Source organism: Spinacia oleracea, chromosome 3, assembly GCF_020520425.1.
Source record: "Spinacia oleracea cultivar Varoflay chromosome 3, BTI_SOV_V1, whole genome shotgun sequence".
In the NCBI taxonomy this organism is placed as follows: domain Eukaryota; kingdom Viridiplantae; phylum Streptophyta; class Magnoliopsida; order Caryophyllales; family Amaranthaceae; genus Spinacia; species Spinacia oleracea.
This window is the reverse complement of record NC_079489.1, coordinates 10,411,811-10,436,283: the sequence shown is the minus strand read 5'-3', so window position 1 is coordinate 10,436,283 and position 24,473 is coordinate 10,411,811. Positions and strand designations below refer to the sequence as shown.

The following is a 24,473-nucleotide window of genomic DNA, read 5'->3' as shown; positions in this document are numbered from 1 at the left end:
TGTATAGGTAAAACAAGATTATTGATGGCCAAAGTTCTCATAAATCATAAAAGTCCAAATGTTACGATAAAGTCGAAGTAGCACATATGCAACACAACTTTACGGTAATCAAGCTAAATACCTAGTGCAAATGACTCCACCTTTCAACCTCAAAGGAGTGAATTTTGGGGGGAGGGATCACCTTAGCCTTCACTCTACTCCCAAGTTACTTAACCCGCTAACATGTGTTGAGTTGACCCGAGAGGAGTGCTTAGGTCAACCTAGCCTGGTATGGCCCTTTATCTTTACCTACCTAAACAATAAAAAGAATATTACCTATGCACAACAGCTTTATTTTATTTTCATCACAATCCAAAATCACATGCTTACATTTTTCTCCCTGTTCTTACCTACTTGGTACAACAAATTTTGTATCCACAAAGGTAACTTTTGAGAGATAGTTAACCTAAGCATGTTACAAATGAATATAAGGATGTTCAATCAAAATGAGACTCGGTGACTCGGGGGAGGGGGAAAGTATTGCTACACCCGTGTCATGGGTTCGATTACTTCGATATTGACCAGGCTCATGAGGTTCCCCCGCTCTCTTAACGTCTATAATAACACAGCACCATACCTCGGATGAAAATACTTAATCAATAGCTGGGTCCTTGTTCCTCTTGAAAATGTATTCAATATCTTGCATTATTTCTTGAGTCAATGGCCGCTCGGCTGTCAAAAATGCATCAATGTCTTCTCTAAGTTGATCAACTGAAGTTGCACCGATGATTGAACTAGTCACGAAAGGACGATCTCTGACAAAGGCAAGTGCTAGCTGCACTGGAGACAGACCATATTTGTCGGCCAGCTCAACATACTTGGCAGTTACTATCTGAAATGGGAAATGCAACATAAGATCTTATTATTGCTTGGCATATTCAACAAGGACATGTATCCAAATATAAATGCATATAAGCATGAGTGGATTTGTTTCTTTAAAAAAACATACTTACCTTTGCATAGGAGCTAATATATCTTTCCATATAACCAGGGAAAAGATTCAGCCTTCCTTTCTTAGCAGCTTCAGAACTGGGATCCAAATATTTTCCAGTGAGATTTCCACCACCCAGAGGAGAATAGGCAAGCAGACCAATATTGTAATTGTTTGGATGACAAACTTCAACCAGGTCAACTGCAAGAATTTCAAGTGCACTCAGTTAGCTTAAGGATGATCTGAACTACATTATCGTCACTCTTCATTTTGTAGAAAGTATACGAGGCTGACACTCAATACTCTGATTTGAATGTAAAATCTGTATCTGACCAGTGACCACTTCATTCTTTTAAACCACACAATGTTTGAGAAAAAAAGTACGAAGTACATGGTATTAGATGTTGATGCTCAGCGTCTCAGACTTCAAAATTATGTCAAAACAGCAAACAAGAGCAAAGCACCCCACGGATCAATAATGATGTTCTGCTTTCGTATTCTACTGATACAACAACAACAAAGCCTTAGTCAAATGATTTGGGGTCGGCTAACATGAATCGACATAGGAGATCCGAGATCGTCAATGTGACCAATCAAACAAGACAAAAACGGGAAGTTAAAAGAATAAACAAGGAAGGGCAGGAAAGTGAGAGTAAAGTAAGAGGTAAATAAATATATTACAGAGAAAAAAATATTATAAGGGATAGTAAAAATAAGTAAAGTTTAAAATGAGAAAATTAAAAATAAATACAATAAGTATATTTGAAAATAGCATATAAAAGTGAGCAAAAAAAAAAAGTGATAGGACAAAAAAACAAAGTGAAGACTTCAAAATGTGACGGACACATACAAACCACATCACAACGTGCATGGACTGGAACTGGAAGAAAGCAAGAGTGAGCTCATACTTCGTATTTAACATCACTTCTACAACATAATAACTAGAGCATACTTAGATAACGTGCTCTGATGCAAAAGCTAGAGTGCAGGAAAAAAATTCCAGAACATGAAAACAGAATAGGTACACTTGCCTTCAAACCGACAACGAGTGAGTAGATTGTAGCAGTTCTGAATGCTAACAATCTTCGGAAGGCCTCCGAGTTTTGCTGCATGGACAAACTCCATAACCCCATAAGAACTTTCATTTGAGACACCAATGTATCTTACCTACATATGTAGGTGATAGTGTGTTAATACAGCAAAAGAACAAGGGAATTCCACACAACTAATTTTGTGTACAAGTTAATAACAGACCTGCGATATAAATGGGAATATTAAAATAGTAATCCTAGAAGTTACTGAAGGAGTCAAAAGGAAGCAAGTAAGCACAACTAAGACAGGAGAAAGTCCACTTGAGAATATGGATGACCGGTGAGCAGAGTACTATGTGGTTCAAATGATATCAATGATAAACCCAATGGTTGACTACTTGAACTTTCTTTGCTGGTTTTGCGAAAATGTATTCATGGATATACTTTCTAGTTTCCTAGCAGATACCATGTACAAGATTCACACATCATAGTACAAGTGTGGAAACTGTAGAGTACTAGAGTGTAGGCGTGTAGCATATTCACTTGACAGGTTGAGCCCAAGTGATTGGTATGATCTGTTTAGTTGGGTCTTGGTGTACTAGAGAGTCATTCCAGTCCCAATTCAACCATTCTATGCATAATGTTGAGCTGAATAACCTAAATACACACAGCCTTTCGGCCTTTCCTCTAACCAGCGGAGACCGGAAGTCCGGAACAGCGTTTGCTTCTAGAAGGCAAGCAGTGTGATTAGAGCATTAAAGATTGATTTTTATCCTATTTTGATGTTTTACATGTGTTCTTGTTAATAATTACTCCCCCCCATTTGTCCGTTAACAAAAGATGTAAGTGCTACCAATTAGGTCGTGGCTAGTGAGAGATATTAAGGGTCTGTGTATGATAGGTCACAGGTTCAAATCCGACCTGTCATTCGAACCAAAAAAAAAAAGATCTTTCTGTTTGGAGTCTTTTCCCTTTTGGCAAATATAGTTCCCCAATTTACCCATATAAAAATAGTTTAATTTCCCAATGTATCCATATATGTCCCATTCATGGGTGAATGGGTGATAGGACCATTATGATCCTTTCATTAGAACGGGGTCACTTGTTCTAACACTTCTAGGACTCAAAGAGCTCTCTCTCTCTCTCTTTGAGATATCAATAAGAAAAAGTAGCAAATGTTCCTTGCATTGGTTTCTCCTCATATTTGAAACAAAAGCATCTTTCTAAAACGGAAGGAGTATTATTCTTGTAGATGCAACTTCTTCTTAAAATATACCCCATGAGATGAATCATTACTTTAGAAGTTACTCTGTAGAACTCAAGCAATAGCTGCTAGTTTAGTCGAATTACCTGCGACCAATAGCCAATTCTGCAAACTTGTTCCTCAATGTTTGACAAGATACATAATCTCGTCACTACAAAATTTCATGTTTTTAACTTTTAAGCGGTTATCCAACACTCACACTACTCAAAGGAGGTCATACTGTACTATGTAGCCAACAGCCAACATAAAACTTGTTCAAAGTCATATTCTAGAGTCTACTTGTTTGTATCTGACCAAAGAATCCACAATTGGAATTGGTTGGCTGTGAATTGGTTTTATGCAACAGAACAATAACGCAGTTAAAAGTCGAAAACTATTGTCAACTACATACTAATCATGAGAAAAAAGAATACATATGGTGCATGCATTTTAAACCTTTGACAGCATACATACATGCATTTTTTCCAACCAAGCCTTTTGTTTACCCTTTTTTTCTTTTTTATCTCTAGACCCGGTTAGACCCCAATGAAAATTAGCATGTCTTGCATACCTTTCCTTCATCAACAACTTCTTGCAAGGCCTTAAGTTGTTCCTCAAATGGCACACCTTCCCTCCATTTGTTGTAATCGTAAGTAAATTCTCCAAATAACGCAACATAGCGATCTGGCCTGACCAAAAAAAATCCCCTTTTCAATTTCTAAGCAACAAGGCAAAGTCAAGATTCAAAGCAGCAGACACAGAAAAACTGTTGCTACTTGGTGCTTGAGAAAAAAATTGCACAAAGTATTTTCTCACCAATGAATTTGTAGTAAATCAATATAGTCAGTGTTGAGCCGCTTAAGGCTTTTCTCCACGCTTTCCTTTATATTAGAAGCATCAACACGCAATACCTCTGCGTTGTCACGGATATAACCGGAACGCTCCGAATAACCACATACTTTTGTTGCTATAATAACCTGAAGAAGCAGATGAATCAATGAAAAAGAGTCTCGAGTCCAACATAAACAACCCAAATGATTACACCAACCGTAGAAAAGAAAACTTTGCAATAGAAAGGGAACTCAAAAAAAGAATATAGCTAAAGATTATTTTTTGGAGATTAGATTCTCAAGATGCATTTGACAGAACTTGAAATATTTAAGATTGGCTATCTCCAGTCAGCCATGTAACTGTAACTCTCTAAGCATACCTTATCACGGGGCTGAGACTTCAACCAGCTACCTATATAAAGATCTGTTTTTCCTTGTGTTTCCTTCTTCATTGGGATCGGATACTGTAAAACAACAACTAAAAATTCAAACAGCTAAACAGTAACATTATTAACATAGGTGAAACTGCACTTATGCAGAAGACTAGAAGAAGAATGTCACATGTCTATGAGACTGAGACAAAACAATAAACTTAAAAACTTTATCTCATTCTTTCCCACAGTAGAGTCCGATATCCAGAAACAGCGCTAATTCAAAAGTATTACGAGAAAGAAAAATTGATGGCATTCCTCAAAAGAATAGAATTTAGTGAACCGTCTTGCTTGCTGGTGAACCTTCCACCTTGATGTTTATGGTATTTTCTTTTAAAGACGAAACAAAACAAGACAGATAAAAAAAGGACAATAATGCTTACAGCTTCTGCAGTGTCAAAGATGTTGATGCCCTGATCAAATGCATAACTCAGAATATCGTGAGCTTCTTTCTCCGTATTTTGTTCTCCAAATGTCATCTGACAGTTGCAAGAATGAATTTTGGTGTTACAAGAAAAGGCAAATAAGGAAAAGGGACGTTTATGAAAATGATTAGCGTTGATTGCAGCTCATGTACAAGATTGTTCAGCAAGTACGATATTATGGTCTCTACATCCAAATGCTGAATAACAAATCAAGTGTAATAATACTAAGTTATCTTCAACAAAATTGTTCACTTTCTTCTAAAGTCACCTGCACTTCACCCAAGTTGTTTCATAAACAAGAGGAGTAGACAACAGGTTGTAAGAGGAATTATTATCTCCCTTGATTCAATTTAAGTTGAATATAATACACTTAACTCTTTTTAGTCGATAAGGAAGGCACAGATGTCAATAAAAAATAGGAGCTGGACCTAGGTCCTGAGAACAACCTCCCAGGGGCTTTACCAACTAAAGGCATTATTACGGCAATAGCAATGGGAGGTTTGATGAAGAAGAACCCCCATGAATAAAACCTCGATCTCATTTGATAGACCATTAACCTGATAGATGCGCATAAACCTACTTCATAGACTTCATAAAAAGATGGGAACAAATATTTCAAGATGGTTTATTTTAGAGAGAGGGGTTTATAACAGATAGGCTAATGAGCCAATGTGGTGATGATATGGTATGGAGCAGAAAAGTCTTTGAGAGGTATACCATCAGAATGCCCTAACTTTGGCTACCATTAATCACTTAAAATTCAATAGAACTCACTTTGTGCGACGAATATTGACAATGGTAATGTTAAGCACTCTGCATCTACTTTGAAATAATTGCAATTCACAGCTTTGCATGCACAACCTTTACCTCAGAGAAGGCCAATCTAATGCAACCGTTATGCTTAAATTGAACAACCAAATAGATTACAACCAATCATAAATTTTGACTGACAAGGATCAAGCTTCCGATCTTGACTGAGATTCCACTTGGGATTGCTTTTGGCATTAAAAACACAAAAATTAGTCCACCGGTTTCCAAACACCCTTTTACCCCCTCTGCAATACCCCTCACAACACTAGTACACTACCATTCCGACCAGACCACCAAGTTAAACCACTGCCACCCTACACCAACGCCATCGCCATGACCAATAAGACTACACCATAAGCACCCCCTCAATTCTCCTGTAGAGCTTACTGCACCAACCGGAGCACCACCTGAGTGGCACCTGCACCTCCTCACACCCCTAAATACAATTTGCGGGTTTAGCAGAGAAGGCTGAGGATAAAAGTGGGTCCGAGAGCGAGAACGAAAAAGGCATTGATCTAACATAGTTAATCATGGTTTCAATTCATTTTTAATTCCCATATCCCATACCCATATACCAAAAACAAACCAAGGATTTGCCATGTCAAAAACCAATTCCCATTCACCATAAAGTCACTTGTGTTTCCACACTCCCATTAGCACAAATTAATTAACATGCCAAATGAGCTATAATATTCCACAAGTAATCTGATGGAACTTGAGTATGACTCTTCCAATTACCTGACATAGTTTTCTGTTACGGCTTATCTCCGGGCCTACTCTTTAATGTCTTAACCTAGCCTAGTTTTGTACCCGGGACCTTTTAAGATCAATAAACTTCATCTCATTTGCCTCATAGCTACTCCGTATTAGCGAACACATTCTCAGTAAACCACGATAATCTGTGTGTTATTATTTGTTGATTTCCGTGTATCTTTCTTGCATGCCTAAACATAATCAACTAATCATGAGATAAATTCGTCATCACAGATAAGAATTGCACATTTTCGAACAAGAGCGCATAGAAATTCAATTGAATTTTGACTGAACACTTGACATTCAATTTTCGAATTCATAAAAAGTTAGAGAGGGATAGAGAGAGTACAGTGCCGAGGGTGATTTCGCTGATAAGAAGATCCGAGTCGCCGAGCTTTCTGTACTGCAATGGAGTTTTCTGGTTTTGTCCAAGACTAGCTTGAACGGCGTAATTCGCAGCGGTGTTTCTCCGCGGCTGAAAGGAGCGGCGCGTGAAGTTGAAGCGGGTGAAACAGGCATTGTTTCTGAGGAGAGATGGTGTTGTGTGGGAGGAGGAGCTGCTGCCGGTAAGAGTGACAGACGCCATAACTTATCCGAATGAGGACAGAATGACTGAATGTTTCCGAACAAGCTCTATGTGGCAGCTTTTAACCGTTTCATTTTCTTTCAATTTTAAAATATTAAAGGAAAAGGAAAAGGAAAAGGAACGTTTTTTTTGGGGTGGACGGGTCGTTCGTTTCAGGTTCGGGTCTGGTTAGATTTAGGGGTTGTTTATGGGAAATGCTTATATAGTTATATGGATTGTTGTTTTGACTTTTGATGGACCAAAATTAGAGATAACTTCGGAAAATGAAAATTTCTTAGGAGTTGAAAATTAGGAGTCAATAACCCAAATACCCAACCCCCCAAGATGGTTCCCCATTTACTGAGATTAAGTAGGAGACTATTAAAATATACTCCATTATTCGAGGTATCCACATTTTAGGGAATCTCATTGCAACAAGAATGACATGGATAAAGTCTCATCTCACTCTATCATAGGTCTTATTCAGGTCAACTTTTAATATTGCTGCAAAATGTTTCCCCTTCCTTTTCTTCCGAACGTGCGCATTCAGTTCCAAGGCCTTATAACAGTTGTCCACCATCGATCGTCCAGGAACATACACATTATGGTAATCGTCTACCAGGTCCGGCATAACCTTTTTGAGTCTGTTCACCATACACTTTGAGATTATCTTGTACGTAGAGTTGCAAAGACTAATGGTCTGAACTTACTAATCTGCTCAGGTTTGTCTTCCTTATGAATGAGCGTAATGGAGGTTTGGTTCACTTCCTTTAACAGATACCCCGTTGCAAAAAAGAATGGACAGCTTCACAGATATTTGGTCCCACGAGGTGCCAGTACTTTTGGAGGAAAGCTGGTTGAACTCCATCCGGCCCAAGAGATTTTAGGGATTTCAAGCTAAACGTTGCCTTCTTTATTTCTGCATCAGAGAAAGGTGTTAGTAAAAACGATGACTGCTCCTCCGTCACCTGGGCTAACCCGAGCATCCAGTTAAGGTCTATGGGCGGATAAGAACTTTTTCCCTTCAGAATCGTCTCAAAGTGCTCTTTGAAAGCTTTCAATTAATCTAATCCTATTAGAATTAGACATTAATTAAAACTAATAAGTTATTGTTTAATTAAACAACTAACTCTAGTAACTTTAGGTAAATTAATATTTATTCTAATCCTAATTGCTTAAGGATTCGACGCATGCACGAACTCAACGCACACACGCACGCACATCCCACGAGGGGTGCTGGACGCGCGCGCGCACGGGTTCACGAATTTTCGGTGGTGACTTGATCCATTCTCCATCGTTTCCTTTCACTCCCCTTATTTCATTCCTCAGTGCACGGGTTTTAACACTTTTATAGAAGAATTTGGAGGATTGGTCCCCGAAAGTATCCCATTTGCACTTGGAACGTTGTTTCTAGTACATCCACTGGTCTTGAGCAGCGATAGCTACTTCCTTAGTTTTGGAGAGCATGATGCCACCATCTTCAATGCTGGAAACTGCAACTTGTAGCTTTGTGAGATCATTTTCAAACATTCTCCAACTTAATCCTTGTGTCTTTTTGGAGTCAAGACACCATTTTAGAGAATTCATCAAGGTAGGCTTTTAGAGAATTACCTTCCTAAAGTCGAAAATCATGAAGCCTACTTTTGAGTAAGAGCTGGTTTGTGACACTCTTTGTCATGTACAATTGCTCCAATCTCAACCATAGACCTTGTGTCGTCCCCTCCTTTGCAACTTCTCGCAAGACCTCATTTGAGAGGCATAGTTGCATAGCCGAGAAAGCTTTGAGATCAATCTCTTCCCATTTATTTCCCGTCATGGATTCAAGTTTCTTTGCCTTCCCTTCAAGGGCTTTGTGGACTCCACAAACTTCTCTATGTCTAACTTCATAGTTGACATAATCTTCAATCAAGAAACCACCAAAACAAATCCAAACACAACCTTGCTCTTGATACCATTTGTTATGAATTAATGTCGAATTAATTCAATAAAGATCTAACGATTTTGATTTGTGGTTTCTAGCTAGTTGGGCAATAAATGAAGAACATTGAGTGCTAAAATAAAGAACACCAAATTTATAGTGGTTCACTCATAAATGAGCTACATCCACTTTTGGGGAGGGGGATTAATGCTTGTATTAATCACTTCAAACTTTGACGGGGTATTAAAAGTAGAAATGGTGTGAGAATGAGTTTTGATCTACTTTCTATCTCCAACTCTCTTGTGTTTATGTGTTTCTCTCACTATAAACTCACCACCAAAATTAGAAATAGGTTTAGTTGGTATATATAGTACCAAAGAAGAAATAAGATCAATGGAGTAGAAAAGGCCATGTATCCCAAACAAAAGGAAAGAGAAGATCCCGCTCAGTTGTGTGCCCGCACAGAAATTTTGTGCATGCGCACGACCCTGTTGTGTGCACGCACATAAATTTTTTGTGCCGCACAGAAATTTTGTGCACGCGCACAAGCCATTTTTGTGCGTGCACACAAGTTGCCTAAAAACTTGCAGGAGCCACTGTGAAATTCGTGCGTGCGCACAGTACAAAAGAAGCAAATTGCTTCATTTCTTTTCTTCCTTCAATTCTTCTTTGCAAAATTAGCAAACCCAACTATATTAATCCTCCATTAAAGATTTACTTCGTCTATTCACAACAGTTCATTCAACAAATCGAAATTATGGCTTTAAACAAGAATATATTTTTGCTAATTTGTGGCTTTAAACATGAATATATTTGCGCTTTTAAAATAGTTAGTTTGTAATTTTTAGACGAAAGTAGTGGATTCTATTTAATATGTGGTCGATAAACGGTAATGGTAAAAGATCGACGGTCTAAAAAATCATGGATCCGTCATTAAATCCAACAATTAACCTATGTAGTAGTAGTAAAAGGTTAGCATATAAACACATTGCACCAAGAAATGCCTTGACCAATTAAACAAGATTTCACCTTTCAATTCCAATCAAAATGTTGGGGGTTCAATCCCATTAGGGACACTTTAAGAGAGGGTTCCCTTTACCATCCCCTCACTCTCTAAATGTAACCTCACTAGGGGTACTTTAAGAGAGGATTCCCCATAACATTCCCTCAATCTCAAAATATCTAGCCCACTAACCCGAATCGAATTCTCATACAAAATTCTAGCCTCACATAGCACTTCATCTAACCTTTTAAAAAATAAACATACTCCGTAAATTTTCTACATCCAAGTGTAGAAAATAAAACAAGGATGGTTAGAATCCCACTGTCTGTAACCCCAATACATCCCTTTGCCTTTCCCCATTCTCTATTTCATTTAATGTTTTTTTTAACACTTTTCCTTTTACTCTTCATTTTTATTTATTTTTTTTCAAAAAAAAAAAATTATGTTCATTCGATTCAACAAATCAAAATTGTGGCTTAAACAAGAATATATTTGTGCTGATTTTGTTGCTTTAAACATGAATGCGCTATTAAAAAAAACATCTAGTTTGTAATTTAGACAAATGTATTGGATTCTATTTAATGTGTGGTCGATAAATGGTAATGATAACAGATCGGCCATCTAAAAAATCATGGATCCGACAATAAATACAACAATTAACGTATGTAGTAGAGTAAAAGGTTAACATAACTATGGGCACTTTGAGAGAGGTCCTCTTATGAGGTCTTTTTGTCGGATATCAGATATATATTAGCTAAAAGATAAATAGGTAAAAGACAAAAAAGGAAGTACCATTTTATAAAAAAAGTTCGTTCTGAACCCAAACCCAAAATTGAACCCGACCAAACATGAATCGACTCGAACCCGACTTGTACCCGAAATGGAAAAAAAACCCGACATGACCATACCGAAAATCAACCCGGCCGAACCGGACCTGCACCCGAGTGATAAAGTTGTTGGAAATAATGCAAAGAAAGAGTATTACCATATTGTGAAAATGTCCCACATTGGTAGAAATGAAAAGGAGGCTTTTCAAGTGGAGTATTTAAAGAAAATGACTTTGTCCCACATGGAAAGAAAACAAGCTTTTCCCTTTGTTTAAATATAGGGAAGTAATGTTTATACTTTGAAGTACTTCCCCAAGTGTTGTGGGCTAGAAGGGGGAATCCCCACGCGCGTCGCCGCCGCCCGTCCGGCCGGTTCGGTTCGTGGCACGTGCGCGGTGGGGCCTCCTTTTTGGGCCAAGTCGTAGCTGACGGTCCAGTCTTTATGAGGCCGGTCAGTTACGTAGCTCACTCCACAATCGTAACGGTCGTATTTATTACGTCCCTTGATTTTCGCTTCCGTTTTAATTACTCAAATCAATTATGATTTTCAGTTATCAAAAGTTTTATTACATGATCAATTCTGATCAGCGGTTACAGGTGCTTTAATTACCCAATTAAATGTTAATTTTCGGTTACAAAATTTTAGTGGCTTTATAATCAGTTTGGGGATCAGTTTTGAAAACACATCGAAAATAAAACTCTCTCTACTCCTATTCTGAGCATTATTGTGAGTTCCATGTTTCTCCTTAGTTGAGTGCACATTTTGGAGAGACGCTGTGTAAAATCTTGGGGGGCAACGCCTTTTCCGATTGCACCATAGTCGGGGCGAATTTTGCTTCTAAGACAGTGTTTCGTAACACGTCACAACTTTATTTACATCAAATATTCGGCCCACATTTTATTAACATTTTCGGATTTTACAGTCTTATTTCCTACAAAAGTGACCCGACCTGATCATCACCCGAGACCCGAGATGACCCGATCCGATGACCTATTTTAACAGCTCTACTTCAAAGGAGGATTCCCCTTAACATTCCCTCACTTTTTTTAAAGTGTCCAACCCACTAACACTGACCGAATACTCATACGAAATTCCAGCCCGATAGAACACTTATCTTACCTTTTAACACACACACACGGAAAAAAAAAAAAAAAAAACCATTACATCCAAGTGTAGAAAAACACAAGGATTGAGCGTTAGCTTGTCAAGCATGCACAGAAAGCAAATGACCCCTTACATGCTCACCATTAACGTGTCATTTGCATCACACTCCACACTAATCATTATAAGTACCCTTAATAATCCCTCAATTTTCCTTTCATTTTTCTCTAATTCTTAAGCTTTTTCCATGGCTTCAACCACCACTAATGCTCTGCTTTTCTTAGCATGTCTATGCCTTGTTGCTCTCTTTCCTCCCACCTTAGCTCAGACACCATTGCAACAACCGCAGCAGCCACTACGAGTAAGGGGACAGCAATTGCAACATGAGTGCGATATCCAGCAGCTGACCGCGGCCGAGCCCACTCGCCGGGTTAGGGCGGAGGCTGGGGTGATTGAGGTTTGGGAATCGAATACTGAGGAGTTCCGATGCACCGGGGTGGCGGCTGTTCGATATGTCATTGAGCCTAAAGGGCTTCTCTTGCCTTCCTACACCAATGCTCCATATGTGACTTATGTAATGCAAGGTGGACTTGATAACTTTTTACTCCCTCCGTTTTCTTTTAATTTACACACTTTGCTTTTGGCACTATATATTACCTATTCTATTTTGATTAATGTTGTCATTTATTCATAAGGAAAAACACAGTCACGTAAGATCTTGTTAGATTTATTTATCGCAATGTATAGTTTTCAAAAAATCAAATTTTACTCCTTGATAACTAAGGATATTAGTGGTTAAAGATCAGTATTGACAAGCGTGAAAGTCAAATTGTGTGGATTACTTAAAAAAACGGATGTAGTTTTGGATGTTTTATCGTAAATTTGTGTGTAAATGGCCATGTTTAAGATAAATTTTCTTGATGTTCGATCTTGTGAGTAAACTTGTGTTAGACCATGTTATCACATTAACATGAGTTTTGGGTGTATTGTTATTTGTTTTGACATGCTAGTTCCTAGTTTATGTAAATGTGACATTTTTAATATGGTGTTTTGGGACACTTTGAATTGATTTCAGGGAAGGGAATACAAGGAGTGATACTCCCAGGGTGCCCTGAGACGTTCGAGTCACCGGTACGAGGTGGTTCAGAAGGGTCTAAGGGAGTAGAAAGAGACCAATACCAGAGAGTTCTCCGAGTGCACGAAGGTGATGTGATCGGATCACTCGCCGGTGGAGTTCAGTGGACTTACAATGATGGGGATACTCCCATTGTTAGTATAACCTTGCTCGACCTTAGCAATCCTCAAAATCAGCTTGATCTCAATTTCAGGGTATGTCTTAGTCTTGTACATAAATTGCTTCTATTCATCACTAATTTTACCACATTCTAAAATAGTGTATGTGGCTATTAACTCCGATTACAAGAAAGTAGCTAGTACGTTACTCTAATTAAAAAATAAATGGAAGAAGTGCATATGTTGGTTGTACGTACGTGTGCTATGAAATTTCCTTAGTAACGCTCTTTTTTTTTTCCACCTAGTCTATTCTGGTTTGATTTTTCTAATTCCTAGTATGATGTAGTGATGTGGCTGGATTCTTTCTAATCTGGTTTGTATTTTTTTGATTTGTTCTGATGGTCTTGTTTGTATTTAGTTTTCTTGTCTGATCTAATGTGATCTGGATGTTTGTGGTGAGTGATTTTTGCTTTATCTGTTCTAGTATGGATTTTTTAATCTGGTTTGGTCTGGTTTAAACAAAATTAAGTAATACTACCTCCGTTTTAAAATAATTTTTACATTTTTCGTTTTAGTCTGTTTTATAATGTTTTATACACTTTGCTTTATTCCACTTTTGGACATAAAAATTTATTATCTTACCTTTCGTACCCTATTTAAAACTTTTCAATCCATATTTAATTATATTTACCCATCTTTTAACAAACTCTTACTATTTGTGCAAATAGTAACAAAAATAAGGTGAAGAGAACAATGCCTTAGATTTATATAGCTAGTACTAATTTATATCTTCTTTCATGCATACAGAGTTTCTACCTAGCTGGAAATCCCCAAGGCCAAGGAGGTCAAGAACAAGGCCCTAAAGAAGTTGTAGGAAAGAACATCTTCAATGGCTTCGACGATGAGTTGCTAGCTGATGCTTTCAATGTAGACACCGAGACAATAAGGAGCATTAAGGGCGAGAACGACGAGAGGGGCAGCATCATTCGAGTTGAACGTGATCTCGAGCTATTAAGCCCTGAATGGGATGATATGGAAGAGGAACGAATGAGGAGACTCAATGGCCTTGAACAAGTCTTATGCACCATAAGCTTCAAACAAAACATTGATCAACCGTCGCGTGCTGACGTTTATACCGAGCACGGTGGTCGGATCAACACCCTTAATAGCCACAAGCTCCCCCTCTTGCAACATCTACAACTCAGTGTTGAGAGGGGTGTGCTCTACAAGGTAAGATTTCGGCTCTGTTTGTTTTAGGCCGAAAATATTTTCCATGAAGAATCATGTAAAACTTTTTTTTTTTTAAGGAAAACCACAATTTCAAATTACCCCCATTCCTGATTATTTGCGATATGTTGACTGGTACATTTTTTAAAGCTCTAGTTTGACCCTAATTATACGCAATATATTAGTAAAAGTTTTAAAAAATTAATATTTTAAAAAAATATATATATATTAAGATTAATCTAACAACATAATACACAATAATATTTGATTTTTATATATTTAAGAAAAAACTGGTCAAAGTTAATGTATAAATAGTATAAATAGTATAAAAGTCAAAGTATTGCGAGTATTATGTAACGGAGGGAGTAAATTTGACCAAAAATTTCACAAAGAAAAGGAAAATGAGAGTAGATAGGTGGGAACTGGCCAAAACAAACAATGTTAATGGAAAATGAAAAAGTTGTTTTCTTTCTTTCCAAATGAAAAACGTTTTCTCCTTTAGAGAGTTATTGAAAAATATTTTCTTTTTCCTTGCCAAAACAAACAACGTAAAATAAATAAAAAGTGAAAATTATTTTTCATGAAAACGTTTTACACCAACCAAAAACACTTTTAATAGTGACAACCTCTTTTGTGCACTCAATATACGAAGTACATATAACCAGGGGCCTGTCAAAAAAAAAAAAAAAAAACCAGGGCGTTATTTTTTTTTGCTTATTTGCTCTTTTTTTTTAGTTTAAAAATATATGATTGCACATGATTATAGATGTTGCTCGTGTGCTCTGAGAAAAATTATGTTAAAGGAATAATTTAAATGTTTCAAATTGATTGTGTACAGAATGCAATGATGACACCCCACTGGAACATAAACGCCCACAGCATAATCTACATAACACGGGGAACGGGTCGGATCCAAGTAGCCCGAGAAAACGGGTTAGTATTCGATGGTAGAGTCCAAGAAGGGCAGCTCTTGGTAGTCCCACAGAACTTTGTAGTGCTGAAGAAGGCGGAACAAGAAGGGCTAGAATGGGTGTCGTTTAAGACGAATGACAACGCGATGATTAGTCCTTTAGCCGGGAAGCTCTCGGCCATCCGAGGCATGCCGGAGGAGGTGCTGATGAACTCTTATGGCTTGTCTAGGGATGAAGTGAGGAGGCTTAAGTATGGAAGGGAACAGTTAAGTTTGTTTAGTCCTAGGTTAGATTAAATCATTCTAACTAAACTAGGTGATCGAGTTGAATAAAAGAAAGAAACTTAACTAGACCTCTGTTTTTAGCTCTGTTTTGGCTTGTCAAATGAGATTAATAAAAAATTAGTTAGCTCTTTTTTATCGTATTGATGTTTTGTTAAGTCGGTCGTATATAATGTACTGAACTCCTTTTGTTACACTAGCTCCGTTTACTATTTACACAAATCCATTATAGTGACTTTGAAAGAGTAATTGAAATTTTTTATCATTAAAAGTAGATAACTTTTACATATCGGGATAACTTTGAGTTCATGCCTCTAAAAGTCTAAATTGAACTAAATGGAAATGTTAGAGACATAGACATGAATTGATATACTATCACAATAAGATTAGTTAATATTGTCAATATATTGTTGCAAAGTGACCAACACTTTAGCCCTTGTTAGTGTTGAAATCTCGTAAATAACCCTAATAGAAGCTGAAATATTATCCCAAATTGAAGACTGAGATATAAAGCATTTCATAAACTTAAGATGTATTTCTGTTGTCAATTAGTTTTAGTATCATAGTTTGTAACCCCTTGGAGTTGGCCTTATGCATCCAAGCTGAAGATTAAGATTAGGTAAGCCCATTTTCTTTTTATCAATCAAGGTGCGAACGTGACCAAGTGCAATTAAATCATATTAGGAAATCAAACAAATTTATTTACCTATCAAAGAAAGGCTATCCCATACAAAGAATGTATATATACTTTGAATAGAATTCCGCCTAGATCATTTATCTTCTACGAAGTACTACTTTCTTTATGGAAAAAAAAAAGACAATAGAGTATGTGGTGTCGTGTAGACTATCTTCAGCAATCTTGACAAGTGTAAATGTGGCAACAAGTAACAGTAGGTCTTAAGCATACGCAGTATAATGTTATACTTGTACTTCCTCCGTCTTTTAATACTCGCAACGTTTGTTAGTTTCACGCATGCCGATACACAACTTTGATCATTTATATCTTAAATTCTCTTTATGTAAAAATTATAAAAAGTTGGTATTTTGAAAATACACATTGAGACGAATCTAACAAGATCCCACATGACTATGTTTTATCTTATATAAAAAACACTACGAATAGTCAAAGTAGATTATATGAATAGTGGCAAAAGTCCAAACGTTGCGAGTATTAAAAGACGGAGGAAGTATATTTTTATATATAGCATCTAACATGATGTTAATTAATTAATGTCACTATGTCAGTATTATGTGCTTGAGATATGAGGCCTTGATACATCCGCCTAACTCTGTCGTCATGCATTCTACCATTTTGCATTGTCAGTACTCAGTAGTACGTGTTTGCAGTTTGCTACCCTCCGAATTCCACCGCGGCAAATTTTCGCATATACTCCCTATGTCCGTATCATCAGTCCTCATACATTCTTACATTGAACTAGCTTTCACAAGGTGGTCCAGTTCATCTAATGCATGGGATTTTGCTGAGCAGTTATTATACTACTCTCTCCGTCCCTTAATACTCGGCCTGTTTTGATCGGATACACTTGTCAATGCACAACTTTGACCACCAATTTCTTTAACTACATATTATAAAAACTTATAAAAATATTAATATTTTGAAAATATATAGTAAGATGAAGCCAATAATATATTATATACTAACATTTGTTTTCATATACTATAAGTAAAATAGAGTCAAAGTGAATTATGTAAATATTGCAAAAAGTTAAAACAGGTCGAGTATTAAGGGACGGAGAGAGTATATACATATGAGTCACAATTATAATACAAACGCTCAGTTTAAATTGAAAGAGGGAACTTGAATATGTGACTAATTCAGTAATTTTACACAAGCTCTCAATTTCAATTGTTATACCAATACCTCATGATGTTTGTAGATGCTTAATAGTAAAATACTCCAATTAACCTTTTTTATAATATATATTCGAACATAAGTTCTTTTAAGTTTAATATTTTAGAAATTAAACTTATGTCACTGATACTCTAGCCTAATTTATAACACAAATATATTGTCGTGTGCATTTGGTGCACAATATAAAATAGGTAATCGGTCGACTAAACTATTTGACACGAACACATGGAATATATAACGAAGCCAATTGTATAGACTAATCAATACACAAAAACCACAATTACCAATCTTACATAAATCTAAATCTAAGACATAAACCTAAGAAGCTTCGATAAGTACACAAAAACCACCATTACCAATCTTACATGTTTCTTGCATGTGTGTGAGAATGAATTACAAGGACCATTCAAAATTACAAATAGAAAAGTGAATTTAAATCTGTGATCTAATATTTATCATAAATATGTCCTTAGTCTTCTGGCAAATTTGTAAAAAACTACCTTATAAATTTGAATTTTTGCGAAAAACTACCTTATAAAAAAAATATTGTAATTAACTACCTTATAAAAAATTTACGTACGTTGCAGGATACTACCTTAGGTCGGATTATAAGCATCGATTTCACATTTCGGGGTCGACTTTACTAGGTGCATCTCATGTGGCATGTCATGGAAAATGGGTAATTAAATAACTCGTGAGATACATATGATAAAGTCAATCCCCAAATTATGATTCAACGTTCAAAATTCGGAAAAAGGTAGTATCTTAAAACATAATTATTTTATAAGGTAGTTAATTACAACATTTTTTTTATAAGGTAATTTTTCACAAAAAATCAAATTTATAAGATAGTTTTTGACAAATTTGCCTAGTCTTAACTAATAGGCCGGCTAACACATATCACTAGTATAATAAACCCTGCATGTAGTTTGTCCCAAAAAGATTGAATTTGACGCCAAATGTTGGAATTGTTGCATGCACCATGGTCGCCACATAGCCTAAACCACAATTACTACGTGTTCACACAAAACATATAACATCCTTTCTTTCATGCAACACTACTTCAACGTGTCCAACATCTTTCATTCCCATCTCTTCCTTAGCTTGTACTATAAATTTCAAGCACACATTCAGCAATTTTCATTCAGTAAATTCATTAACAAAGCTTTCAATCAAACACTAATAATATATTCGATCACAATAATCATGGCTAAAGTGTTTATTCTTCCTCTTGCTCTAACTCTACTCGTACTCTCTTCTACTTCTTTTGCTCAGAATTGGGGCCTCCAACAAGGCCTTCCCTTCCTCCCTACAGGCCAGTCCTCCGCCCAACCGAGGCGGTTGCAGCGAGGCCAACAGGCTCTCAGTGACTGCCAGATTAACCAGCTTAGCGCCAACGAGCCATCCATCCGAATCCAAGCCGAGGCCGGTCTCATCGAGGTCTGGAACCCTCAAGAGCAGCAGGAATTCCAATGTGCTGGTGTCACTGTGGTTCGTCATGAGATTGAGCCTAAGGGTCTTTTCTTGCCTCATTACAACAATGCTCCTTCTCTCTCCTATATCATTCGAGGTAACTTATTCATACTTCTGTTAGCCTCAGTTCTATTCACCTTATTTTGACTTATTTTAGAAAAAATAAGTTCAGATAATGTTCATGAAAATAAGGGTTATTCAATTACACTTTATAACTAAAATAAATTTTGATGTAGGCCGAGGATTCTTAGGTCTTAGCGGCCTAGGCTGCGCTGACACCTACGAGTCAGGCTCTCCCGATCAGTCTTTCTCGGAGGAGTCTAGGAGGTCCGAGCGTGGGTCTGAGAACATAAGAGACCAGCACCAGAAGGTCAGACGTTTCCACAAGGGTCATGTCGTCGCCGTACCCGCCGGTGTGTCCAAATGGATCTACAACGATGGAGAGGACCGTCTCACTATTGTTACATTGTTTGACACTAACAACTTCCAAAACCAGCTCGATGAGACTTTGAGGGTGAGTTCCTTCACACTTCCTCCCATTTTATGATTTATACGGAAGATAAAACACAGTCACGTGAGATCTTGTTAGATTCATTTTAATGTGTATTTTTAAATATTAACTTTTTTATAATTTTACTTATAGAATTTAAGATAATAATGATCAAAGTTGTGGATTGAATTTAAGATAATAATGATCAAAGTTCTGGATTGACATACAGAAAAGTGACAAATATTTCGAGTAAAATGAACGAATAAAATATAAGTTTGACACTAAATAAAGTTGCTTTTCTCTTTTTTGATAACAAAGAAGTACTATAGACACACTATTGGATTGACTAGTTGTCCTGCATTGAACAAACGATAATTAAATATATTTTTTTTTGTGCGAATGAGTGACATTACAATTACAAACAGGGAGAGAGATTTGATCCTGAAACTTATATTATACACCTTATTAACCATCAGGTCAAAATCTAGGTTATGAAATGTTTAAAATGGAACTATGTTAGTTTCTTAATTAGTATAGTGGTCACACAAATCAAGTTTTACTCTTCTGAGATGCTTTTGAATTTTTGATAAACATTAATAACGTACATTTGATTACCAGAGCTTCTTCCTAGCGGGAAACCCACAAGGAAGAGGAGGCGAGCAAGGCCGCCACCAAGAGACTCGCCGCCAACACGAAACATCTCGCCGCCACCACACAAGAGGAAGCCAGCAGGAGCAGGAACTCGGCCAAAACATCTTCAACGGCTTCGACGACCAGCTCCTAGCAGACGCCTTCCAGGTTGAACCCGAGACAATCAACAAGATCCAAGGCCAGAACGACGAGAGAGGTGCCATCATCCGTGTCGAAGGAGACCTCGACATGTTGATCCCCGAATGGGACCGTGAGGAACAGAGAGGAGAAAGACGCCATGGAGGACAAAGCAGACGCCATGACTGGGAAAGGGAGGAACAGAGAGGAGACAGACGCCATGGAGGACAAGGAAGACGCCCTGACTGGGAAAGGGAGGAACAGAGAGGAGATAGACGCCATGGAGGACAAAGCAGACGCCAACAGAACGGCATTGAACAAACTATTTGCAGCGCTAGGCTTACTGTCAACATTGATAACCCAGAAAGAGCTGATGTGTTTAACCCACAGGGTGGTCGTTTGACCTCTATCAACAGCCAGAAACTCCCCATCCTTAACTTCCTCCGCCTCAGTGCTGAGAAAGTTAACCTTTACGAGGTAATTACTCCCTCCCATATTTGGTACACCCGAATCCATAATGGACACATTTTTTCAATTTTCCTAATAAATTTGTCAAAAACCAACTTATAAAATTGGATTTTGGTGAAAAAAAGTGTCTTATTAAAAATTATATACCTATATCAACTATAGCCCGACCGGCTTGAAAAAGTACGGGTTTGGGGATTTTGGTGAAAAAGTGCCTTATTAAAAATTATAAACGTGATCAACTATAGTCTGACCAGCATGAAAAAGTACGGGTTTGGGTAGTGTTAAATATGCATTTTTAGACCAAAATCCGAGCCAGTATGAAAAAGCCCGTTTTGGCCCGCACCAAAAATATGGGTTTGGGTATGCTAGTGTTAAAGCCCAACCTGGTCCAAATTTTGATCACCTCCATAAAAAAATTATTATAATTAACTTCATAGTACCTTATGAAAAATTATGTTGTACTGTATGTTATTACCTTTTCATGAAGTAAGGACTTTGAATCAAAATTCGGGATTTAGTTTAGAATATGTATCTCACGGATCATTTAATTAGCTCTTTCCCGTGAGATGCCATGTGTGATATATATAGCTTGTAAATTCAACCCCAGCCTTTTAAATCAATGCTAATCCGACCTCAGATAGTATGAATTACTTCATAGCATAAAATTTTTATAAGGTACTTTTTAACGAATGTGTCTTTCTAATTTAAATGGATAAGTTAAATTCTGATTCATTGAGTTGTATACAGAATGCGATAATGACACCTAACTGGAAGATCAACGCACACAGCATTGTGTACTTCACACAAGGAAACGGCCGTGTCCAAATAGCAAACCACCAAGGACAGCTAGTGTTCGACGACATGGTACAAGAAGGCCAACTCCTCGTAGTCCCACAGAACTTTGTAGTGCTAAAGCGGGCAGGACGAGAAGGACTTGAATGGGTTGCATTCTTGACCAACGACAACGCCATGAGCAGCCCATTAGCAGGCCGTATCTCAGCTATCCGAGGCATGCCCATCGAGGTGGTCATGAACTCATACGGGTTGTCGAGGGAAGAGGCACAGAGGCTCAAGTACGGCAGGCAGGAATTGAGCGTGTTTAGCCCTTCAAGGAGGTCTGAGGGGAGGGGTGAACAGTTTGCCATTGTGTAATCTGTAATGATATGAATGAATGAATGATGAGGATCATAATAACCTTGTTTAGAGTACTTTAGGGTTGTTTTTGCGGGAGAATAAAGTAAAGTGGTGGAAAGGCTAGCTAAACTGGGTTTTTTTAGTTGTATCGAAATGAAAGCTTTTGTATGGTTTCTTTAGGTGTAAAGTTTGCTAATAATATGGCCACCTTACTTTCGTATCTTTGGAGTGTTTCTTTTGAATTCAAAACTATTCGCCCGTACAACGGTACGCGTTTGTTTGTGAGAACAGTGCTCGATCATGAACACGCGATTCTCTAATACTACATACTCCTCGATCCGTCCCTAAAAGATTGTCCAATTTGAATTTGAATTTGAATTTGAACGGCTTTTAAGGCACGGCTTAAAACGCAAATAGCTCTAAGTTTACACGCCTAAAAATTATAAAAAGTTGGTATTACAAAAAAATATATATTGAAACGAATCTAACAAGATGTCACATGACTATATTATTTCTTATAGACTAATGAGAATTCATAGTCAAAGTTTTCAAAATTTAACCTCCTAAATAACAATAGGGCAATCTTTTAGGAACGGAGGAGTACATACTAAGTAGTAATTGGATCAAAATCGAACATAAGGCAATGAATATGTAAAACTATTGCATACCAGTATACACCACGCACAGACGCACTTTAAGCTAATCTAATCCATGAAAACACCTACATAATTATGCTAGCAATAGTCATATGATACGTGGTTTACGGAAGAGATAAGATAGAGAAGATAAAGGGACATTTTTTTACCAAAATAACCTAAACATTGGCAAGAGGCCGGGTGAGTTGGGTTATTAAGGTTTGTTTTCTTCGTGTACGTTATTTAATTTTTTCAATAGGTCTGGAAAAGAAGTGGGCGGGGAAGGCATAAAATTTCAAAGCTTACGACCCATAACTCATAAGAGGGCCTTATTACTATGGTGGAGGTCAGATGAGGTGTAAAAGCATTTATATGAAAGTATGATGTTGCCAATCAAGCTAAGAAATTTTGCTCCTCTGGCCACCAAACGTATCGGTTTGACACATGTAATTTGTGGCCAGGGTATAGAAGTATACAAAATGTCATGTTCTGTATTGGGGTGTTAAAATGGGCTCACCATTTTAATCCAAAAGTCAATAAAACTCACTCAAGTCTAATATCACTTACAAGGCCTTAAAGGCCCAACAAGGCACTATATATACCCCTCAAAGGGCGAGGTAAAGAGGTCATTCTCTAACCATAGAGAAGCCGGAACACTACACTCTCTCCCCCTAAACAGCATCGGAGGCTCCGCCTCGGGGACCCCACTACAAAATAATCATTTTATAGAGACGAGGAATTTCGTCTCTATATAGTCCAAATCCGTCTCAAAATGATGCTTAGAGACGGATTTGAGACATAAATAGGGCGTCTCTATAGAGGGCGTCTCAAAAAAATTTGAGACGGAATTTTTGCGAATCCATTACAAACTTGAGACGGAATGTTTGAAACACTATGTACAATTTCATCTCAATTTTAATTTAGAGACCAAGTTTTAGTAACTCGTCTCAAGTTAGAGACGTTTATTGTATCCGTCTCAAAATCCATCTCTAATTGATGCATAATTTTATAGTGTAATTGATGCATAATTTTATAGTGATTGGTATAGTGGTTAAAATTGGAGGAATTTAACAGTAGGTATCTAGTTCGATTAACTCTCCCATTTATAAATTTATATTTTCCTTATAGCTCATTCACACCAAAAAAAAAATGACTTAAGGGTCTGCTCCACGTACCATTATTTGTAATATTAAATATTTCTTATTGTTTTGCAAGAGTCGCAAGGAGATCGGACAATTAACACGATGCAATTTTAATAAGCTATTAAGCTAAGGTATCTGTCATACTAAAACCAATTTGTAATCGAAAATGAGAGTATATGGTTTACCACCATGTTTTCATACGGAGTATATTATAAATTAATCCTACACACATGAAAAATGCTTATTAATTAATAGACTTGTACGTAGTATATCCTTATTTTGGATAATGGGAAGGTGTTGTTATAAGACTATGAGCTCATAATATTCAACTCCGGTCCAATTTTTCCCTTAAAAAATCATAGCTAGGAAATGATAAGGATATGATAAATGAATAGAAAAACAAAAAGTAATAATTAGTCAAGTGGGGTTAAGGGGAAATTTAATTAGTACTGTATGGTGCGTTATAGGTTGGGTCCTCCGGGCCTCCACGTGCAATATATATCAAGTTGTGTTGCCGAAAGTGCCTGCGCCTATTATAATTTGCCCGAATATACTAATGGTGGTTGATGTGGGTGGTTAAGGATCTTTTGCTCATAAATTAAGGTCTTAGGTTCGAGCGTTGGGTAAGAAAAAATCTCAACTGGAACTCTGGAAGGGATACTGCCCAACGAAATACTCATACAAACTCCCATAAGAAATTAGTTCACTCGTCAAAAGTGGTAGAAACTCTTTATAGCGAAACCAAAAAAAATAATTTGCCCGGATGTGGGCGGAGAAGCCAAGTCTTTTCTACTGTATATTTCTCCTTTATAATTTCATTAAAGTGCTTAAGTCACTATCCATTACTCAAGGCCACGCACAAGGAAACTTAACTACGCAGCAATGAAATTGGGATTGCAGTAACAAAAAGTAAACAATGACAACTAATGA

At 37.2% G+C, this 24,473-nt stretch overlaps 3 protein-coding genes across 3 annotated transcripts; 2 read left to right on the top strand and 1 right to left on the bottom strand.

Moving 5' to 3' along the window:
- Positions 1-318: 318 nt before the first annotated feature.
- On the bottom strand, positions 319-7,143 carry LOC110787384 (uncharacterized). Its single transcript, XM_021992003.2, has 8 exons — positions 6,843-7,143; positions 4,889-4,984; positions 4,455-4,538; positions 4,061-4,221; positions 3,816-3,933; positions 2,002-2,137; positions 993-1,171; positions 319-871 (listed from the first exon to the last, which is right to left on the bottom strand). Exons 1-8 carry the CDS (start codon positions 7,077-7,079, stop codon positions 632-634), a joined length of 1,251 nt encoding a protein of 416 aa, XP_021847695.1. The 5' UTR covers positions 7,080-7,143; the 3' UTR covers positions 319-631.
- A 4,639-nt stretch (positions 7,144-11,782) lies between these two features.
- LOC110787352 (13S globulin seed storage protein 1) lies at positions 11,783-15,703 on the top strand. The gene is made up of 4 exons (XM_056841181.1): positions 11,783-12,492; positions 12,984-13,237; positions 13,949-14,371; positions 15,207-15,703. Exons 1-4 carry the CDS (start codon positions 12,156-12,158, stop codon positions 15,573-15,575), a joined length of 1,383 nt encoding a protein of 460 aa, XP_056697159.1. The 5' UTR covers positions 11,783-12,155; the 3' UTR covers positions 15,576-15,703.
- Positions 15,704-18,380: 2,677 nt separating this feature from the next.
- Positions 18,381-21,988, top strand: LOC110787343 (11S globulin seed storage protein Jug r 4). Its single transcript, XM_056838662.1, has 4 exons — positions 18,381-19,003; positions 19,143-19,420; positions 20,015-20,641; positions 21,380-21,988. Exons 1-4 carry the CDS (start codon positions 18,484-18,486, stop codon positions 21,782-21,784), a joined length of 1,830 nt encoding a protein of 609 aa, XP_056694640.1. The 5' UTR covers positions 18,381-18,483; the 3' UTR covers positions 21,785-21,988.
- The last annotated feature ends 2,485 nt before the right edge of the window (positions 21,989-24,473 follow it).